The sequence below is a fragment of the Portunus trituberculatus genome, chromosome 15 (genome assembly GCF_017591435.1).
Source record: "Portunus trituberculatus isolate SZX2019 chromosome 15, ASM1759143v1, whole genome shotgun sequence".
Taxonomy (NCBI): domain Eukaryota; kingdom Metazoa; phylum Arthropoda; class Malacostraca; order Decapoda; family Portunidae; genus Portunus; species Portunus trituberculatus.
Genome location: NC_059269.1, coordinates 20,647,335 through 20,668,628, shown reverse-complemented (window position 1 = coordinate 20,668,628; position 21,294 = coordinate 20,647,335). Strand labels below are relative to the sequence as shown.

At 36.5% G+C, this 21,294-nt stretch overlaps 1 protein-coding gene across 1 annotated transcript; it reads right to left on the bottom strand.

Annotated features, from left to right (window-relative positions):
• Positions 1-559: 559 nt before the first annotated feature.
• On the bottom strand, positions 560-20,456 carry LOC123504292. The gene is made up of 12 exons (XM_045254701.1): positions 20,151-20,456; positions 15,573-15,683; positions 14,967-15,219; positions 14,740-14,864; positions 13,892-13,996; positions 13,008-13,232; positions 12,387-12,584; positions 12,000-12,096; positions 10,283-10,350; positions 9,888-10,073; positions 6,529-9,313; positions 560-4,538 (listed from the first exon to the last, which is right to left on the bottom strand). Exons 1-12 carry the CDS (start codon positions 20,337-20,339, stop codon positions 4,453-4,455), a joined length of 4,428 nt encoding a protein of 1,475 aa, XP_045110636.1. The 5' UTR covers positions 20,340-20,456; the 3' UTR covers positions 560-4,452.
• Between the last annotated feature and the right edge of the window lie 838 nt (positions 20,457-21,294).

Genomic DNA, 21,294 nt, shown 5'->3' with positions numbered 1-21,294 from the left:
TTCTAGGCTCACATCTCTTTCATACTACACCCTACATATATCTACCACCCACCACGCTACACTACAATATCAATGCGTTCGTTCAACACCAAATATCAGTCCACAATTTTTCTATTTTAACTGCACCCATCATTACAATAAAAAATTAAAACATCACTGAAAGCTAACCACTATGGAATAACATGCTAAGATACCACGATTTTGTTGAGAATGTAAAATTACTAGTAGTACATACATTTCTAGTTCCCTATGATTGACCAGTTACTAATTTTGCATAAAAGTGCTTTTGTCAATAAACCCATCTCATCTCGTTAAAATGGGAAAAGGTTTCTCCCTAGTTATACACACCTGCTACGCTTCTAGTCATCTAGCACTATCAAAATTCTACTAGACCATATCAGGATCACCTATTTAACAAACAAAAGCCTTTTGTTATTTTCTTATCCTGTTACTACTTATGGTTCATCAAGGGACTAAACAGCTTTGCAGATGTTAATCTATTTCTACGGAATTTTAAGCTATTTACCAAGACTCTCCAAGGTTATAGACAATGACAAAATACTCCTTGTGGTCTGCAAGTTTTGCAGTAAACTTTATTGCAGATTACATTGGTCTTTTCAACTGCCTTAAAACATTGCACACAATTTGTTTGGAATATACCCACTTCAAGTAAACCAGAAGCACCTTCAGAAGACAGTGATGATCTGGCTGCACGAGATACACGTGGTTTCAAAGTTATTTCAATATGTTAATGCTGAAAATCAAGTAAATTTTATAGGAATCTGACCTTCCTTCCAGCCAAGACACTCTAATTACATATAAACCGTGATGGAAGACAATGCTAGTGTTTTCCCAATACTGACAATGCTATTATAATAAAGAAAATCATTAGACTAAAACAAATTGCCTAAAATTTTTTTCAACACTGTATTCTGAGGACATCTGTAAAGTTTTGAAGGGTCACTGTGTGGTCACTGATGTCATCTGCATTACAGCTTGTGTGAAGTCTAGTGATGCATGGCACAGCTGCCTGCTAAGACATGCTGTTATCTATGTAAATTTTTTTTCACTTTCAAACACAGAAAGACCTTGAATTAACATGAAACCCCCAACAATTGTTAGGTAGCAATGTTAATTAGAACTAGGTATGACTCATTATGAAGTGAAGCAGACTCTCACAAAATGTTGGGAATAAAAGACAAGGCCTTTGTACGTTAATTAGGGGAGAGAAAAAAATAATAAAGGGAAAAGAAAAGAAAAACAAAGAACCTACAAAATTAAATTTCTAACCTTGATACATAATATGAAAGTTGCATATCTTTTCAATAGGGCTCTGGTTATTCTGATAAACCCACTGATAATGCTATTATAATAATGTAAATTATTAAACTAAAATGAAGTTCCTACAAATTTCTCAACACTGTATTCTGAAGACATCTGAAAGATTCTTAAGGTTCTTAAGGGTCATTGTGATGTCATCTGCATTACAGCCTGTGTGAAGTCTAGTGAGGCATGGCACAGCTGCCTGCTAAGACAAACTGCTATCTATGTAACGTTATTTTTTTCACTTTCAAAAACAAAAAGACCTCCAACAATAGCAAGATAGCATTATTAATTAGTAATTCCTGTGACTCAGTATGAAAGTGAAGCAGACTCACAAAATCTTGGAAAAACAAACAAAAACACAAGGCCTTTGTACGTTGATTGAAAAAAAGAAAGAAAAAAGCAGCCCAGTGCTTAGTGATGAGCCTATACAACTCATATTTTAACCATGATAATTAATCATTTTGCATACAAGAAAAAGTTCCTTAACTTTTCAACAGGCTTTAGGAATTATCAACCCTTACCCAAAGCTCAGGAAATTACCACAATGAAATGTTTCACAACTAGAGAAGCCAAAATCATTGCCACAATCTGCATAGGCTCAACAGGCAGCTGAACTTGAAGGCAATGCAAGGACATGCCCTGATAAACAAACATTTCAACCACAAAATAGTGTTTTTAAAGACCTAGGCAATGAACAAAAATATAAAAGGGTGGGCTCTACAACAGCCAAACAGGGTTCATCCATATAACCCATTAACCTTAATTCCCATTGAGACTTACTGGATTGCAGGCAAACTCATGGCAATATATAGGATACCACCATAACATACTCAGCTGGACATATACTAGCTGTCTAGTATGTGAAGCACTTCTGATGCATAACAACTATGCACACCAACTTTTTTTTTCTGTATATTAGTAAACCCTCAAGAGTAGTCTGTGCACTGTCCGAAGAGACAGCAATATTGAGAGCAACCACTTAACCATCAGCTTAATTAATCTTTGGTTTACAGACATTACACATGAGGAGATCCAATAAAATCAATATTTACTGAAATCAAGAGGACTTCTGGGACTGTTTCCTTCTCACTTGTACCATCCATCTGGAGCAATTAACCATTCTTCAAACATGTACACATATCCACAAATACACACACACACACACACACACACACACACACACACACACACACACACACACACACACACACACACACACACACACACACACACACACACACACACACACACACACACAAATGATGATATTTAAGTTTTTCCTTTCTTAAAATTCCTCACTGTACTGCAGATAGTACCACTCTCTTTTGATTCTTAATAGCATATGTAACCATTACAAAGACACTAGATTCACTGATACACAAAACTACTTGGCTCTCTATGGGCTAGGAGCTTAGTCCTGCAGAACTGCAACTCTTCACAACAAATTAACACAGCCTAAATAACATGTCAACAGTGGGCCCAGGTGACACTGGGGTTAGATGTACACAGCAAATGCAAGCAGCAAAGAAATGAGCTTGAAAGTCTGGCAGTGGACATAAGATGGAAAGATTATCCACTAAGACAATTATGTGAAGACTAATTTCTTTTCAATCTGGACTTGGAAAAAATAAATAAAACATGAAATTCCATCATCATACAATTCTAGAAGATACTAATGGTTACAATTAATACATGGAGGTGAAAAGTTAGATGTACCCATGTGGCACAAACAGCTACCCAGAATAAACATAGTGTCAATACACAGATGTGCCACTACGTGACCCCTTCACTCCTCTCCACAGCTGCAAGCACTGACAAAGGAATGTCATGTACACCTTTTCAATTCAGCAATTTACACTACTAATATAGCACTGTCTTGCTGAAAACTCTTTCCAATATATCTTTACAAGTGCTTTATTGTACCTCTTAGATAGAGTGAATATTCAAAGCATTTCTTAGTAGTTAACAACTGATGACAACACTTCTGTTAACAATTAAGATTTTATATAAACTGAGGCACCACTGCTGAAATATTTTCTTCCCTGTGCAAGCCCAGAGTATAAAGCCTCTTGACCAGTTCCAAGTGTAACATAACAATAATGTACACTCTCCAGAGGACTGACACAGCCCATCTGTGCCATGAGCACTGATCAACAAGACTCCTGTATCCTCTAGCTAAGACTTCACTACCAGAGTTCTTGAGACTAGAAGATGTAAAAGACACTTTATGTAGGTATATACCTCAAGCACAGCATGTTAAGTATCACAATATGCAGAGAAACACTGTGCACTTGCATTTTCAAATATGAGCAGCAAAGCCTTAGGATTTTTTAGCTTGTTTCCCACCTTGACAAGTGCTTCCTGTGAGCAAGTCTTAATGGAAACAAACTCACTGTAGCAGACTCTACGATGCAGTTTCTGACAATGATATATTTTCAAGAGAAATAACGTCACAACACTTATATGTATCTGACATTAAGCGTAATTTCACTTAATGAAATAGTATACCAAAATTCACTCGATAATAAGAGTATGTGTATTTTGGAATAACAATATCACTTCAATAAGCTATAACACTTTTTCCAGTAGTATCACTAGGTGCTATTCTTGTAATATCACCACATTTCCGTCCAGAAAATACTTCAAAGACAAATTAAGAGATCATAAGGTATCTTCTTTCTTTTTTTTCTTTTTTTTTGTTTTTAGTTTTCAGTAATGAGCTAATGAACAGTACTGATTTCTCACATGAAGTATGAATGATATAACAATGTTTGTAATGACACTCAAGTAAATATATTTGTAATATTTCAACAATTCATATATCACTGTTAAATTCAGATGAAACCACATCAAATATAACGTCTGATCCACTACGGTGCAAGGCTTGTCACAAGTATTACTTTGTAAGTCACGACATCTTTTATCACCTTGGATCGCCTTATATTTAATTATGTAAGTATGAGATGTCATAGATTACTAGCACTGATAATACACTTTCCCATTCTGGTGTTTTTTCAAGGCATTCTCAATCACACGCACACACAGATGTAGTTCATCAATGACAGGGGACTTCTGATCCCAATGGTCCTTTTTCCTGCCCCTAAGGCACAAACTTCCTCACAAAAATTATGCCTCCTCTCTACTTTCAGCAGCCTTCCAGTACTGGATGTTCTTTGGATCCTTCTCCATAAGCTGCAACGTTACCTCCCAAGCTGTCAAGATAATGTCAATTAAAGTAAAAAAGGCATAAAACATTATAAAGCTTGCATTATTTTTCTTATGAAATGCATGTTGAAAAGCTTATGGTAAGAATAATGTATAGTACTAGTGTTGTAATATGACAAAAAGAAATTAGGAGAAAAGGAAATTCAGATCTGAGAGAAATAATTATCACAATGATGCATCACAAAATAATGTAATTCATTAACTACAAAATATCATATGGTCATTTATAAATTCAATAAAGGAAAAATTTTTGCCCTGCTGCTGCTGCATTCCAAAACTGCTATACATCACCACTAACAAAATGCTAGTGATATAAAACCTTTCATGTAATTCATGTACATCTACAATCATAATAGGAATCTGAACCATTACTATGGAAAAGAATTTTACCCTAGAAACTGAAAATAAAAGCTTATTTCATAAATAAAAAATTGGAAAGGCAATGAAGGAAACAAGTCTTTTAGAATGATGTGAATGAGACTAAGTAATACAGTGAACCTTGGTTCCCCAACTTCATTCATTCCTGAACGTTGTTCAAAATCTTAGTTGTTTGGAAACCAAAACTTTTTTCCACATGCAGTAGTAGTCAACACAAGATGACTAAGTCCGTTCCCAGACACCTGTCCACCCCATCTCACTGGCTAATGACTATCATTTACACTCCCACTGCTAAGATAGCCACTCTACATCATTGCCGGCTAAGACAGTATTTATCTCAGACATACTGAATGAGCTTAGTGACACAAAATTCATCAGAAGGTACTGTTTAGAGCGTGCAGGTATCCTTTGTTACCAATCTAGTGTGGGAAACCTTACAGTGACAGAGAGGAGTAACTCACTCACTACCAAAATGAAGCTATCATAACGGTTAATGCATCTTCCTAGCACAAAAAGCTAGAGGGAAAATGCAGTTGCAAATTAGTAGCAGTGGCATTGTGGATCATTGAGAGAATCACAGTTGGCATGGAATTACTCCTAAGTGCTGCAAACTTTGTTTACATCAAAGCTATTCAACCGGATCACACTTATCTTATTAATTCAAAGACTGAACTACAATTATACCTACTATGGTTCCCTTCCAAATACCTACATAATAAAAAGAAAGGAAATATTTATATGGCAATTAGGAGCAATTAGGAGTTCAAAAATTTGTTTCAAAAGTGATAATCTTGTGGAGATGCAAATGGAAAGACTGAATTTTGTGATGCAGTAGATATGACAAAACTTGATACACAAGTGAAAGATAACACCTGAAGACATAATTCAACAGAATACATGGAGAGCTACACTGAACTAAATACGAGTTTGATCATAAAAGATAGAACAAGAAAAAAATTATGGGGACTGTGGTAAAAAGAAATATCTCAAGGTTGGGTTCATAATCCTATATTAATGAAGATGAATATACTAAACAGATGGTTAAGATATAAGAAGCAGGAAAGTGAGTAACACACTGGATAGCAAAAAGATACAGAAGGTTAGAGAGGATTATCAGAAAAAGATATGCAAGAGACAGCAAAATTAGGATAACACTTGGAAAGAAATTAATCATCCCTGCAAGTATGGAACACTGTCGAGTGGAGAAAGTTCCACTATGCTGCAAATTAATCTATACCTTAAAGAGGTTTTGTGATATAAGAAAGTAAATCTACCCTTGATATCAGTAGTGACTAACATAAGTGCAGTTGTGGCACATGTCACTTAAGTTTTTACACTGCTACTACAAGACACAAAAGGAGATTCTGGATAACTTCACATACAAAATAAGAATGTAATAAAAAAAAAATTCAGGGATTCATTTGCCTGAAGAGCTTAACTAATTAAGTAAATGCAAAAAGACAACATGAAATCAAAGAGCAATAGCAAATAGGAAATAAGTTCAAATTAAATCAATGAAAACTTTGTTCTCAAATGCATTCCTATAAAGGATGAAACTTTTGTAGACATTAATCCTGACTGGTTATTTTTTATATTTACCTTTTGATACATGTTTGATGAGTTCTTCATAGTTGTAGCTGATCTTGTCATTTTTGGGTGCTTTAAACCACTTGCTGAAGTCTTTAGTAACAGTATGATTGTTCAAAATATTGTTGTTATTATTAATATTACAGTTCAAATTATCCTCTAAACTTTCACTAACACCATCGTCATTATCACTAGTTGTCACTATAGGTTCATCAAACCCAAAACCAAACTCAATTCCACTCACTCTATGGTTGAATTTGGCATTGTCTGTGAAAACTACTGCAGGTTCCAGCTTTTTCCCTCGACTAGTATCACTTGACTGAACACTAAGTCCTGCAGGTCCATTTCTTGTCTGCTTGTTTTGAGATTTTCTATTGTAGTAAGGCTGCCTGTCATCACTACCACCACTCTCAGGACCAGGGTTATCACTCTGTGGTTTTACAGGTTTCACCACTGAATTCAGTTCCACTGGAGGGGTTTGTTCCATTTGAGTATGTGAGTGAGTTGGCTGGCCCTCCTGAGCATGTGGATTCTTCTGAGAATGTTGGGTGAGCTTGGAATGTGAGTTTAGATGAATGGACATGTTTTGTTGGCTAGGAGATACTTTTTCCTTATTTGGGCCACTCTGAGGTTGTACTACTTGCTGATTACTGCCTGCCTTCTGGTGCTGTGCAAGTGTAGGAGGCTGTGAACTACTATGTGAAGATACATGATGCTGTGGCTGTATACTTAACACTGCAACATTAGATTGAATGCCTGCATTAGAATGACTAAGATAGGCAAGCTGTGACTGTTGACTTGCCTGAGAATACTGCTTTGGAGTAATATGCTGAGATACAAGTGAAGTATGCTGAGGCGGATGTGGTGAAGCAGTATGATGAGAATGTTCTTGTGGTAAAGATGCAGCTGACAATGATTTTTGTGGTAGTGTCACTACTTCTTGTGAAATCATCTTTTGGGTATTTTGTTCTGAGGTGTTTGATGAATATGAGCTTTGTTGCTGAGTGGACTGATGTGAAGGAGGATGAGACATATGAGTGGCAGTTTTCTGATAAAATACACTAGTGTGCCCTTGATGCTTCACAGGCTGATGATTATGTTGTTCTTGGGTTAGATGCTTTTGCTGTGCATCGGGAGTCTGGGAGTCATTATCTTGAACTACATGGGATTGCATAGGCTTTACAAGTTCACTGGGCAGCTTTGGTGATTTTTCCATTGTTGTTTTCTTATCTGGCATTAATAAGTTAACAGCTTCCTTTTGGATTGCTATACTTTCACTCTCAAAAGATTCCTTGCACTGATCATTACTTTCTGTTATCCCTGCATAGCCAGATTGGCCTGTGGAACTCTCACTTAACTGATTGGTCCGTGATTCATTTGTTTTCACATGAGACATTGCACTAGGACAAGATATGCATCCTAAACTTTCCGCTAAAGAAGGAAAATTGTCATCTAAAATATTAGTAGGGCGAGACTCATTCACAGAGGGTAATCTTGTTTCTGTAATTTCAGCATTTTCACTCAACAATGGTTCCCCCTCAAGTTCTCTAAGAGTAGTAGTACCAGTCTGAACTGAAGAGGAAGTCATCATCCTCTTCATTTGCGCACGATTTGCAGTAGCAGCAAGCTTTGCTATATTTGCATATGATGTTTGAGGTGTAGAGTCGGAGGAAGGCGGTGGTTTGCGAACATCTGGTCTAGGGGTTATGGAAGGAACAGGCATGGAGTGTACAGAGTCATCCCCATCTGATCCAGAATCTTCGCTGTGAGGGGCACTTGTGGTTGTGACAGTATAGCGCTCAGCCCCATACCTGTCCCCAACACCCAGGTGAGACCACTGAGCAATGAAGGTGTTCTCGTGGGCTGTCCGGGGCACTTCCACAAAGTTGATATGAGGCCGTTCAAAGCTTCCATTATAGTGGTGACCTGGCTTAGCATGACCAAACCGGGAACCTCTGAAGCCTTCTTCACCATGGGCACTTCCAGAAAAGTTACTATTGCCACTAAATCGATCACATTCAAAGCTTTTCGAGTTCTGATAGCCATTTTTAGATCTTTTACCCTTTTTCTTACTGCCTACAACTTCAAAGTCACCACCAGCCGGAGATGATGGGCTTAAAGGAATATCTGCAGTTAAGAACGAGTCACCAACACTATAAAAATCTGCTACAAAATCTGATTTTTTGTGGTCAGCATCATTATCAACACTATCTAATTCTGTTTCTTTGATGAATGATCTATTTTTCAGTAAGTTATCAAACTTGTCTTTCTTATTACTGTGATATGTATTCAAGCTACTGAGGGCCATATTCCCATCATCTACAGTCACTTGCTTTCGTATATCACGCACACTATCACTCTGTTTGCTTTTTGACACAAGATCTTCCATGCTACTTGATTCCCGTAACGTACCAGGATTTTTCTTGGTCTTTTTGGAATCATTTTTGTTTTTCTTACTAGATTTCTTTTCTTCTTCTTTCTCTTTGCTCTTTCTCATGTTCTCTCTTGCCGCATCACCAAGTGAATTACTGCTTTCGTCATCAATCTTATATCTACCTTCCTCATTCTTGTTAGTTTTATCAACACCTTCTTCACATGCTTTGTCTGTATTTTTACATTTCTTTTTAATTTCTTTATCATCTTTACAATCTTCTTTCTTTCCTTTGTGTTTCTTTCTGTTCTTCACATTTGTGTTGTCAACATCAGCTCCAAGAAATTTCAAAATATCATTAAGGTCCTGATCTCCACAAAAGCCTGGTGTTTCACTGATGTTCACAATGTCTTTTTCTCTGTTAGCCTGGAAAGAAGAGCAAATATTAATCAACTTACAATAAAACATTTTTCTCATCAAAATAAGGCAATAAAATAGAATTTATCTATAATTAGGAAACTTGAGTGCAATTACTTATCATCTTTACAAATAAAGGAGAAAAGAGAACATTGTATACAAGGAAGGAGTCCCTGTCTTTCTTTCTCTACATTTTGGTTCTCCCATTAAAGCAAACAGAATCCCAGTGAAATCAAAGAAAAGAAAGTAAACAACAAATAGAAAACCAAAATTCACCTCTATTCTTATACTTCATCGATTTTATAAAAAAAAGTGTCTTTTCTATGGGAAGTGTCCTTTGTCTTTCCTCTTCAAGAATCTTTCATAATATAGAAAATACAAATTATGTGCATGCATTTCAAATCTTCCAAGTCATGCATCATTAAGCAAGACTTCAGATCCCTAATGCATTATTAATACATAATAATATCCAATCTCAAAACTTCTATACTACATAAAACACAAGTTTTAATTCATATCTCTTCGATGATATGGCTTGAGAAAATTACTTAACATGTAGCAATGTATGAAAGAATTTACTGACCTTTTTCTTGTCATTTCTGGCTTTCACACGATCGAAGCGACTCGCATCCTTTAGGTTGATGACATTCTTACGTGATGTGGTCTGCAGAACTGTGCTAGGACGTTCTCCAGCCAAGACTGTGGGATTTGTTGAGCCACTTGATGTAGACATAACAGGATTCCCATTTTCATCAAGGGAAGCTTTATTCTGAAAAACAATATGAAATCCATCATCACCAAAATGTATCTTAAGCCATGATTTTAATAATCAAGTCTTCCCACCCAGTCTCTGGATTCATATTGCAATTATTCAATGAAAACCTCATATGCATCACTTACTTGGAATATAATTTCAAAGACATGCTTGAAATCTCTTTAAGAAATGCAACATCATAAATTTTAAGGAAGGTATCTCACCTCACAACTCCCCATTTCACTTTTGTTGCCTGTCAGTTTACGTTTGCAAGAATTTTCTTCTTCTGTACCTATAGAAAGAGAAAAAAATAATAATAATAAGAGATGCATTAGTATATTCTATAGCAATCCAATTATCCAGTAATGTTTCACACACTTTCAAATTATACAAAATATAGTTATGACTTATATCTGTATAGGCATGGTCTTTGTGTATATGAGGTATTGCATTCTGGTGTTTCAAACATTTTTCTGTTCTGTACCATTTCATCTAAACACACTTCCATTTCCCTGGTCCTCCTCATGCATGTAGTACCTTTTAGTAGTTTGACTAAGTAAGAGAACAGCAAAAAGTGAGAATATTAAAGGAAAGTATACCATTGAGGTAGATGAGCAAACAGTAAGAGATTAATGTATGCTGAAATAAGAGAATACAACACTGGAACAAGTGAAAATAAGAAGATTACAGTGTACCATGAACAGGAGGTAATGTACGAAGAATAAATCCTAATCATACCAAAAAATTGTTAAACAGATGTCAAATACACAAAGAAAGTTAAGATAAACAATTCCAACAAGTTCAAATTACAATCATTTACCAAACTGGTTTATACAATTATCTTTTACACATTCTCCATCTAAATTAATGTACTTTTGAATATGGTATTTCCCTTTCTGTTATGTTTTCTAGAATTTGGAGTACTTATACTTCCTCAATACCTTGTCAAGCCTTTAAGGAATTGCATCAACTAGTCCTAGACACTAAACATACTCCTTAGAGATGTTCTTTTAGTTCTGGGAAGAGGAAAATGTGAAGGGGACAGATGTAAGTAGTAAGGAGTATGTGAAAATTTCACAGTTAAAGTCATGTAGATGAGATTAACAACTCTTAATAAATGACCTGTGGCATTGTTCACAATTATGGTGCCCCCTGCTATAGTGAGATAATCAACACCCAGCTTGAAATTGAGTTGTCACATGCATCGGACAGGGCAATTCAAGCTTTCATGTGGTACCTGACATATTCTGAAAATCCGAAATATGAGTTCATGTCAGAATATAATACAAAAACTCAAGATTTTTGTACTCCCAGACCACACGGCAAGATATCTGTGCTACAGCAAGTCCAGCATCTTAGAGAAGTACCGAGACTAATCGTCCTGTATGATTGTGGTGAGTCATCACCTCCTGGACAATGCAAATGTGGAGGATTTGGGGCAAATGCCAAGTATGGTCATTCACCTCATTTCAGCACAGGGCTGTAGTGAAGACTCTAAAACACTGTTTTCTCAATTGTTCGTCTGTATCGCTTACCTCACTACAGCAGGAGGCACCACAATTACCCCACTGGCTGGGGAAAGGTGAGGTGCAAAAAGGCATAACTAATTATGCATGAAGAGCAAATTTCTAGAGCATTCCTGCTCCACGCATACATTACAGGCAGTTCCCTGGAGAGGAATGCTGCATTAAAGAGAATGATGATTATGACAATGATAATGATGCCTTTGCTCTCATGAACTACTAACACAAGTAATTCCTTCAAAATATTCACAATAAACTCAAGAAAAACTGTAATATCAAGCATGCGCACATGTACACACATGCACACACACTCACACTGTAGCTGTTTGGAAATGAATCATTGTAAATATTAATTTCTGGTAAATATATTAACAATTGGCTTTAAAGGCACTGTTACTGATCACAAATTATAACTTACATTTATTGGAGGATTTTTCCTCCTTGAAGACTGAGGTCACCGACTGAGAGTTCTGGAGTAGCAATGTACGATGTCCTGAACCAAGCATGGTATCCCCCTACAAATAAAAAGATAAAACAGATAAAATAAATGCAAGTATAAACACTGACTTCTCAAGTGAAATGAAAGAGAAAATTGTGTTCAATAGTAATCAGTTATAATTATGAAATACAGGAGTCATAAAATCATCAATTTAGAAAGAGTTTTAATACTGAACCCAAAGATCTTTAGAAGGAATCTTAAATACTGCACTTGATTACTATGACATACATTGGCTATTCTAGCAAGAAAAATTTCATATCACAAAAACAAGTATCTATAAAAAACACAAGTTGAAAAGAATGTTACCTGCGATCGTGAAAGACTGAAGTTGATCTCTTTGTCTACCTCAGTATGAATCTTGTCAAATTCAAACTCAGATCTATGGCACTTTACAGTCTGAAGTTCTATTCCATTTTTTTCAATTGGTATATTTGAACATTTTCTTCCTGTGAAGACTCTTGGATCAATTTCTTCATCTGTTGATTCTCCTTCAGAAGCAACATCCTGTACAGAGGGAGGAAAGCAAATCAGTCTAGAAAATTCAAGTGTAGAAAAATATACAGATCTCGCAATGTACACATTTGGAAAGTCAGAAAAAAAAAATGTATTCAAATTTGGAACTCTAAAAGACACAAATCTACGATTGCAACATAAGAATAGATGACAATCTTCTACAGAGAATGTCAGCTGGGTATAAACATCCCTGTAACATAGAAATGTTAAACTCAACTGACTACATGATATCACCCAATGAATTGTTGCTGATTGTTATACCTCTTAAAACCAGATACCACCTATACACTTTCACTAGTACAGTGCCCTAAAGGATTTTCTCAACCATACAATGCTGCAAAAATCCCAAAACAATACATTTGTTCTCCTCGTACTAGCATTTTCCTCAGATACTTTGTTCCGCAAAAATCTTACCGAAACAGAATCATGTGTATGGCTTGGATCAGGGCGAATTCCTCCAGAGGCCCCACCTACACCTTCAGGAGGGAAAACACCCTCTGAACCAAGGGGCACTTGGTGTTTGGGACGAACACAGTTATTATCCTCATCTTCAGAGCTGTCATCACCTCTTTCCCTATCTTCCAAGTGCCGTGGATACTTGCTACTGGAGCTCTCACTGGCTGTCTTTTGTCGCCGGTTCTGTATAAGAGAAACAAACATCTTATTAGAAGGATAACTATATTCCTCAAAAACACCATAACATGTCTAACTACCTGTTTGTAAGGCTATCAGTCAATTTCTTTGTTTCCATCTCTGTCAGTCAAGCTGACCTTACACAAACTAGTTGATTGGATTGTGTATCTCTAGTTCTTCATAAACAATTTAAAATGCAATCACCACACAAACTTGTACTTGCATCATCTGATATATATCCTTATTGCAGCATCACCATACAAATACTGATCATTCCATATTTTCTTCACTATCTCACACTTGCCTATGATACTGCCATAATGCACATGATTATGCTATAATTAAATTTCATCATGGTAATAACTTCTCTGAAGGTTCAACAAAATCACACTTACAAAAATCCTCACCCTCCTCTACATCATCAATTTACAAAGGCACACTTGACATCCTCTTTGTCACTTGATAGCAGTTTGCCAACCCTCACCATGATAAAAGCTTATCTGTGACTCCCATTACCTCCCCTTTATTTCACATTCATGATCTAAAGCCTTTCTATTACAGTCAGTTCTTGAAACTTAACAAAAAAACACTTCTTAGCTATGGAATGAGTGCAGTTTCATTCTTTGAAACTATGACAATTCATATACAAGAAAATATTCTCTCACCTTACTCCGTGCACCACTGTTTACTTCGGAGCACACATGGCTCAAGCTGCCAGATTTATGTAGCTTTTTAGAGTCACTAGAAGCAGCTTCAGTTTTGCTCAGGTTCTGGGAAATAAGAAATGGATTAGAATTCATCACCAATAACCATTTCATAAAGCATCCTTCACTTGCACTATTATGAAGGGCATGAATGATGGAATAGAGCAAGTACAGCCTACCCCAGTGGTATTCATTACACGGCTCGCGATGACTCAATTTATGGCTCTCGAGAAATAAATAAATAAATGAATAAAAGCAAAAAAGCAAACTTCCACTCATCACAGCATTAAGTTTGGTCTTTATTTTGCTCTTAATAACAAGATATATAGGCTAATATCACCATGTCTAATTTATCTTATTTACTATATTGCACTAGCAGCCCAGTACTACTTCATTTAGTTATGCTAGCTTGCACTAGCTGCGGCTCTCTCAATGAATGTGTTTAACCCAAGCGGCTCCCTTGCAAAAATTAGTGAATAACACTGGCCTACCCTATGAAGAAAAATCATCCTACCATTTGCACATTACATACACTATACAACTTCACAATCTTAGAAAGAAAATATGTCAAAACAAAACTATTCTATACACGAGTTTCAGTCTCCTGATAAGAGCACTGAAGCTGGATTCTGGATTCTCATCTGTCACCCTGTTTGACAACTCCCATTGATAACAGGGTGTTCACATAATTCCTCTAACTTCTATATTAGTGTTTATAATCATAAGCAGTACTCTGACCCAAAACCTTTTAGTACCAATTCATCAACCTATAGAATGTGATTTCAAAATAAAATATCAGTCATGTTTACTTGTAAAGAGCCCCCCTCTCGCTGGCTGGCACTGGCCCTGGCTGCATCTCTGCATCGCCTCCCCTTCTTCTTTCGTGGAGGTTGAGTCTCAAATGAACCTCTTGACAGATTACCACACGATCCCCCTGCAATTTACATCAATTTTATTTTCAGGGAGCTTGTGAGGACATGTGAATTAAAAAAGCAACTTTTCTCAAAATATTGGAAAAGTGTATAAACACACTCACCTTCTCTGCAGCGAGATGCCACACCCTGGTTAGGTCCAGCAACCTTCTTGGGCTGTTTTGTCTCAGAAAGGTCATGAAGAGAGCCAAGAGAACCTCCCGTGCTTGTGCATGCTGCGGCAGATTGTTGGTCCCCACTTGATTGATGTCTTCGTCCTAAAAACTTTTTGTTCCTACACCTCTGAATAAGATCTCTGGTATCATCACCAGAACTGGATTCTTCCCTGAGAGCATCTTGTTCTTTCTGGATCAATGCCTGCACCCAGTAAAAATAAAGTCAGAATATCTTATGTTCAAGCATGTTTTCAGTTTTTTATGCTGCCAATGTGAAGCACCATTTTCTTTATTCTATAATCATATCAAGTTACAGAGAAAAAGAGAGAGACATACACTCCTAAAACATCAATAAAAACTGCACATTAGCAAATATAGATAAATTTTTAAAAATACAAATAAAAGAGAAAAATACAACTGAAAAATGTTCTTATGATAAAAGACAAAGGTAGATGAATGATTTACACTTTCTAAATAACATGAACAAATCTAATCTACCAAACAGTGAATTAATATTTGAAATACGCTCAATATAAGTATCAATCTGAAACTGACCAGAGCATGAGGAGAAAGAGAACTTTTATCTTTTCTCTTCCCTGCATTAGTAACTTCTTCCAAAAGATTTCGGAGTTCATCTTCTTGATACTTTAGCACTTCATCATAGGCCTGTAAAGAGTTACAAGTTTCATTATAAATCTTATTTAATTATGAAGCATTTTACATCTATATAATTTAAAAATACATTACATAATCCAGCTTCCTCCTATATAGAGCAAATGTACTAACCATTGCAAAAGAACACCATTTGTAAGCAAGCAGCAGCAATGTCAGACTTTTCCAGTGTTATAATTACTGAACGGGACTGATTTTTACAAGGTGTTATGTGTGTTTATCACATCAAATGTCAATGTATGATAATAAGATAAGATGCCTTTCTTTTATGTTCCACAGCTAAGAAAATGGAAAATATACTGCTACACAGATGCTTAAAGTTTCTACCAAATCACATCAAGACTTTAAGTAAAAGATCTCACTGAGAAAAGAGGAATTACCTATCACCAATTCATCCATACTATTACAGCCACTGGATAATAAAATAATGACCCTTATCTTATCAACAATCAGCTCAGCAGGAGAACTACACTTATCACAAACCTGCTCACAACTTTTGTTCACATTTGATATAGTTAGAACAATGACATTATGCTGCCTTTGTGAACCAGTCCCATCCAACACAGCAAATAATGATAAGGGATTGTGTTATTCAATCATATACATACTACATATGAAATACTTCAGTTCAGTTCATCTCTTTATCATGAATTTTAAATAAACTTAAGCATTGATGATAACAAATAAATCAAATATTCACCCTGATCTATCTATAATTTCAGAATGACAAACAATGTGGTTAGCAAAGATTTAAAATCCAATGCGCTCATCCATCCACAAAACCTACAACACAATAATCCCCTCCTCTTTGAAGCAATCAACTGTCTCTCCTTTGTCTCCTCTACATTATATACTGTTATCATTATCATTATTATTATAATTATTATCATTATTATTATTATTACTATTAATGTATTATCATTTTATTACTATATAATACTACTTTTTTCATTAATAAACATAATCATATGAAAATAATCACTATTGTATTTAACTACTATTAGTTACATTACAAAAATCCACAAAGAGCATTAAGGGATAATCATAGAATTAATAATAAAAAAATCATCTCTTCATGAATAAAAGAAATTAATGAAAGTTAAATAAAGTAACAATCACTGAAATTAAGTTAACTTTGCAATCAGTCTATCACGCAAAATGTGATGAAGAACTTTTGAAAATCTCATCATATAGAAAATAAAAATAAAAAATAAATAAAATAAAATAAAAAAAACTCAATCTCCAAAACAGACTTGCCTTCTGAGAAATTTAAAAAAGCAATTAATTTAGGAACCTGAAATTAACAAGCAGCTTCAAAAAATTACAAAATCCTTCAAAAACTAAGTTACACAACTGGTTTTTGGCAGGTTTGATGGTAATTACAAAAAGAAAGGAAACTGGATATTCAACTCTGCTCTTGGTAGTACACCCTCTGCAAGATGATTGTTCTGTTTCCTGTGTACAGAAACATTATCTACTCTTGTATGGATTCATTTTCCCAAAGGATTGAGGAGAGGCAAATCCACTCACCAAGCTATAACATGCATGGTGGTCAGAAGCTTTCAATCTCATTAATTGCTACCTTTTCACTGACTACAATCTTCACTCTTTCACACTACAGCAAAATTCCTTCTCTTGCTATCTTCTATCATTATTCATATAGTACCTATTAATATACTCCTCTTCTGAACTTACCAACTACATACATGTCTCTCACCTCCCATGGCCTCATTGCACACAACTTTCTATTTACTTTCACCCCCATTCTGTCCACTTTACTAATGTAAGAATTGATTAGCATCTACATATTAAATATTAATCCCTTCCAATGGTAAATTCATGAGCTCTGTCTACTTACTACCTTTTTATGACCTGGACTATTCAAAAAGACCATCAATCTATTCTCAGCAACTCTACAGCATGACAGGAGCCTCTCTTTTTAGGATATGCAACAATCAAGGTCTGTTTAAGCTTTGTGTAGCCTTCACCAGCCTTAAATACAAAAATCAGAAAAAAGATCTCATATAATGCATGGGCAATGCCTACTTAGAAAAGATGATTACAGGTGGTCATCATAGAAAGTCTTTTACATATATGGAAGGCAGCTGACAGTCAAGGAACAGCACAATCAAGTGTTTAGGATGCAGGGATCTTTTCTAATTCTAACTAGTACAAAATAAGTACTAGTTATCTCTGTATAATGCTTTGCAAATTTATATATAGACTCAATATCTCAACTACTTCAAACCAATGAAGTGGAACCATCTGATCTCAAACAAATCACTTCCTTAACAAATTTTCCAAATAAACAAATGATTTGGTTTATAAACAGTCTTGGTTCCTGGACAGGCAGCCCAGCAGTTACAAGCTCTTTGAGCTGAGCAGCATTCTGGCAAGTCAGGAGATCCTCACTGTCCCTGCAGCATCCTACCTTTCTTGAAATCATAGTTATTTCTTTGATTTCCGTTTCGTTCTTACATACCATTACCAAATGTAGCCAAACATGAATACTGGTGGAGGCGAAGTGTATAGAAATACCAAAGAAACCACAACCTGACTTACCAATGTCATTTCTGTCTCAAATCTTGGTGCGGCAGTTTAGTTAGGCAAAGTCAACAATCTGTACCACTACCTTATATTTTCATTTGGAAAGCTACTTCTTCAAAACAAGATCTCTCCTCTTTTCTTTCCCCACCAACTTCCTCTTATACCATTAACTCTTTTCTCCAGGTAAATCAAAATTAAATTTAAATAATTATGAGAAGCTCAGGAATGATTGAATACATTTTGCATTAAATTCTACAAAATCATCTCAGTTCCAATACATTATGTACATGGTAAAGGTGGGGAATGCACTACAGCTGAACACGACCTCAGCGCTCATCTCAATCTCACTCTGAGCCTGTGAGAGATGACATCCCTAACCTCAGGACACCAGATGACTAAAACATCCAGGGTTCCACATTTCACCTTACCCAGGTATACTTACTAATCAACTAACCCAAAGGAAGGATGAACTGTTTGGCAACCTATGCGTCAACTGTCACGGCCCTAATTCAAATCAGATTTCTGAGATATGCAGCCAGATGTAGTAATAGGCAAAGCAGAATGAGATGCACCACAATAGTGATGAGAGAATTTCAAAGTAGTCCAGTAATGGGTGTTATCAACCTTATTTTTACATCACAGTGATGCTCTACTGCTTCGGATCATGATTTATATAGGCAAGATAACACGTTAGTACTATACGGCATGTATGACACCTTCAAATCATCACATGGCATCTCTTTTCTCCTCCCAGCTAGTTAAGTTTGCTTAATTTTGAAAAGAAGACATTCCACATTCTTGAAATTGAAGCATGTATTACTGGATGGCTAACAATATGTACTATACCTCTACCTCATTTTTCCCTTCCCTTATATCCCCAATATCTGCCCTCCCAATCCCAAAAGCCTGCAATATCACCAGGTCCTCAAGCTACTTAGTCATGGGGAAAGGGAGATGACTAAACAGGCATACTGATTGAAGCAGAATATTTACCAGATGCTACAACATATGTATCAGATTAGGCTGTCTCAGATGTTAAATATCATAATTAGCCACCATGATGATAGAGAGATGAAGACAATGATTAGGTCATACCACCACTTAGAACAATTTGGTACAGATGCCTAATATGAACTAAACACCAACACCCATCCACACACCATCCATAATTAGCAGTTTAACCCACAAGAACCCTCACATTACTAGTTACTTTGCTAAGATTCCGCGTATTTTTCGTTTGATCGTGTGGTGGCACCGTGGCAGGACTTGCTGACTGTAACTTGTCCCCCGTGGCAAGACTGAACGTTAATGTTACTTGCTTTCCTTCGTGTTTAATGACCTCTGCACGGTGTCATCGTGGAAATACTTCACCTTGATGTGCACTTTACACTTTAGGACGATCGACAAAGACATATAAATGCGTGTTTTCCCACCACCTCTCACCAAAATACGAGGGAAGTACTACGTCGGTGAACCAAACTGGAACACAAATTCTGAGCGTCACGGTGTTGTGCCAGTCACCTGTCTGCCTGCCACTGCCATCCACTTAGACCCACACTTGCCTTTGCTGCTGCTAATGCTTCGTGACTAAAATCTACTCCACCTGGCATTCACTGCGTCTAACAGTAACACGATGCAGTACCGGGCTGATAGTGGGAGGCAGGGCGTGACTCCACTGCTAGGTACTGCTGCTGCTGATCACTGCTGCTGCTAACACTACTGCTTGACTACACTCACCACCATACCTCTCCCCTACCCCAGGCTTACCTCTGGTCTTACACTATCGTATATTACATAGAAAACTTAGAACCACAAGTTATCAACCCACGCATGGAAGGTATTTCCTCTATATTTGCTATCTAGTCGACCCTCCATACAGTCACCTACAACAACAATGGCGTATTGCAGCTTTACCTTGTCACCCTTCAGTTTGATGGTCTCGGGAGTATCGCTTGAGTTTAATGCGCCTACTTGGATGCCACTTGACTGTTGCTTTAAGAACTGTGAGAGTGAAGAAGGTCCAGAATTGTCGGGATCACTCGAGTCTCCGTCTTGCTGGAGACATGCGGCCATCTTGACTGAGTGCAGCGTTGCCGTCATCATGAAACATTTCTTGGATTATTTTCAGTGAAAGTATGCACTTGATATAAACACAGCTCCTTCTTGGCGAGTAACTCTTGTCTTTCATGCTGTCATGGAAAGGGCTGGAGCCACTTATCACTTGATTACTGAAAAAAAGATTATTATGATTGTTATTCTTCCGTTGCCTTCACCGAGTACAAAACTATTATGCTCATTTAATACCCATTTCTGCAAAAAAAGTTCATGCAATGCATGGAATTAGTGCAGCTTACTCTAAACCTTCTGTATATAAAATGCATGATTTTGATGTAATTCATATTTTTGTAAGAGACGGAATTGACACCAGAACATTAAACGAAAAGAAAAGAAAAAGACGAAGATATGAAAATCTGGATTAGCAAGTGTACACACCTGCACAATATGGCAGCTCATTGGTGGGCCGGCTCGTCACGTGACTGGCTGACCGCCTCACCTGTGCGCAGGCGTCCTCTGTATACAAACAGAAATAATAACACTAATAAGATATCCTTTGATACATATACCTACTTGTTGTTTTGCATGTGTCATTTCGTTTCACCTACTCACCGTTCTGACTGCAGGTCTTCCAAACGTAATAAATCTCAACGAACGGATCTATGATACAGGCATCCTTAGCACCATACTCCTTAAATCGCGATACATTTCCTTATTCTGTCCATCAGCGGTACTCACACTTTAACATTTTCAGTGTTATTATTCTCCTGAGTTTAAAGTAATCAAGCAGCTGAGGTATCCATCATTAAATTGTAACGCAAAATAAGAGTTTAACATAACACGTGTATGTATGTAAAGAAATATGAGAAAAAACATCCATCAATCTCTCCCTACATCATACATCATAAGTATAATACATCCGGGTAATACTGTCCAGGTGTAAAGTCTTCATTAAGGTGGAACTTGTCTTTTGAACCTTCATCTTCCCTGTCGACTTACATAC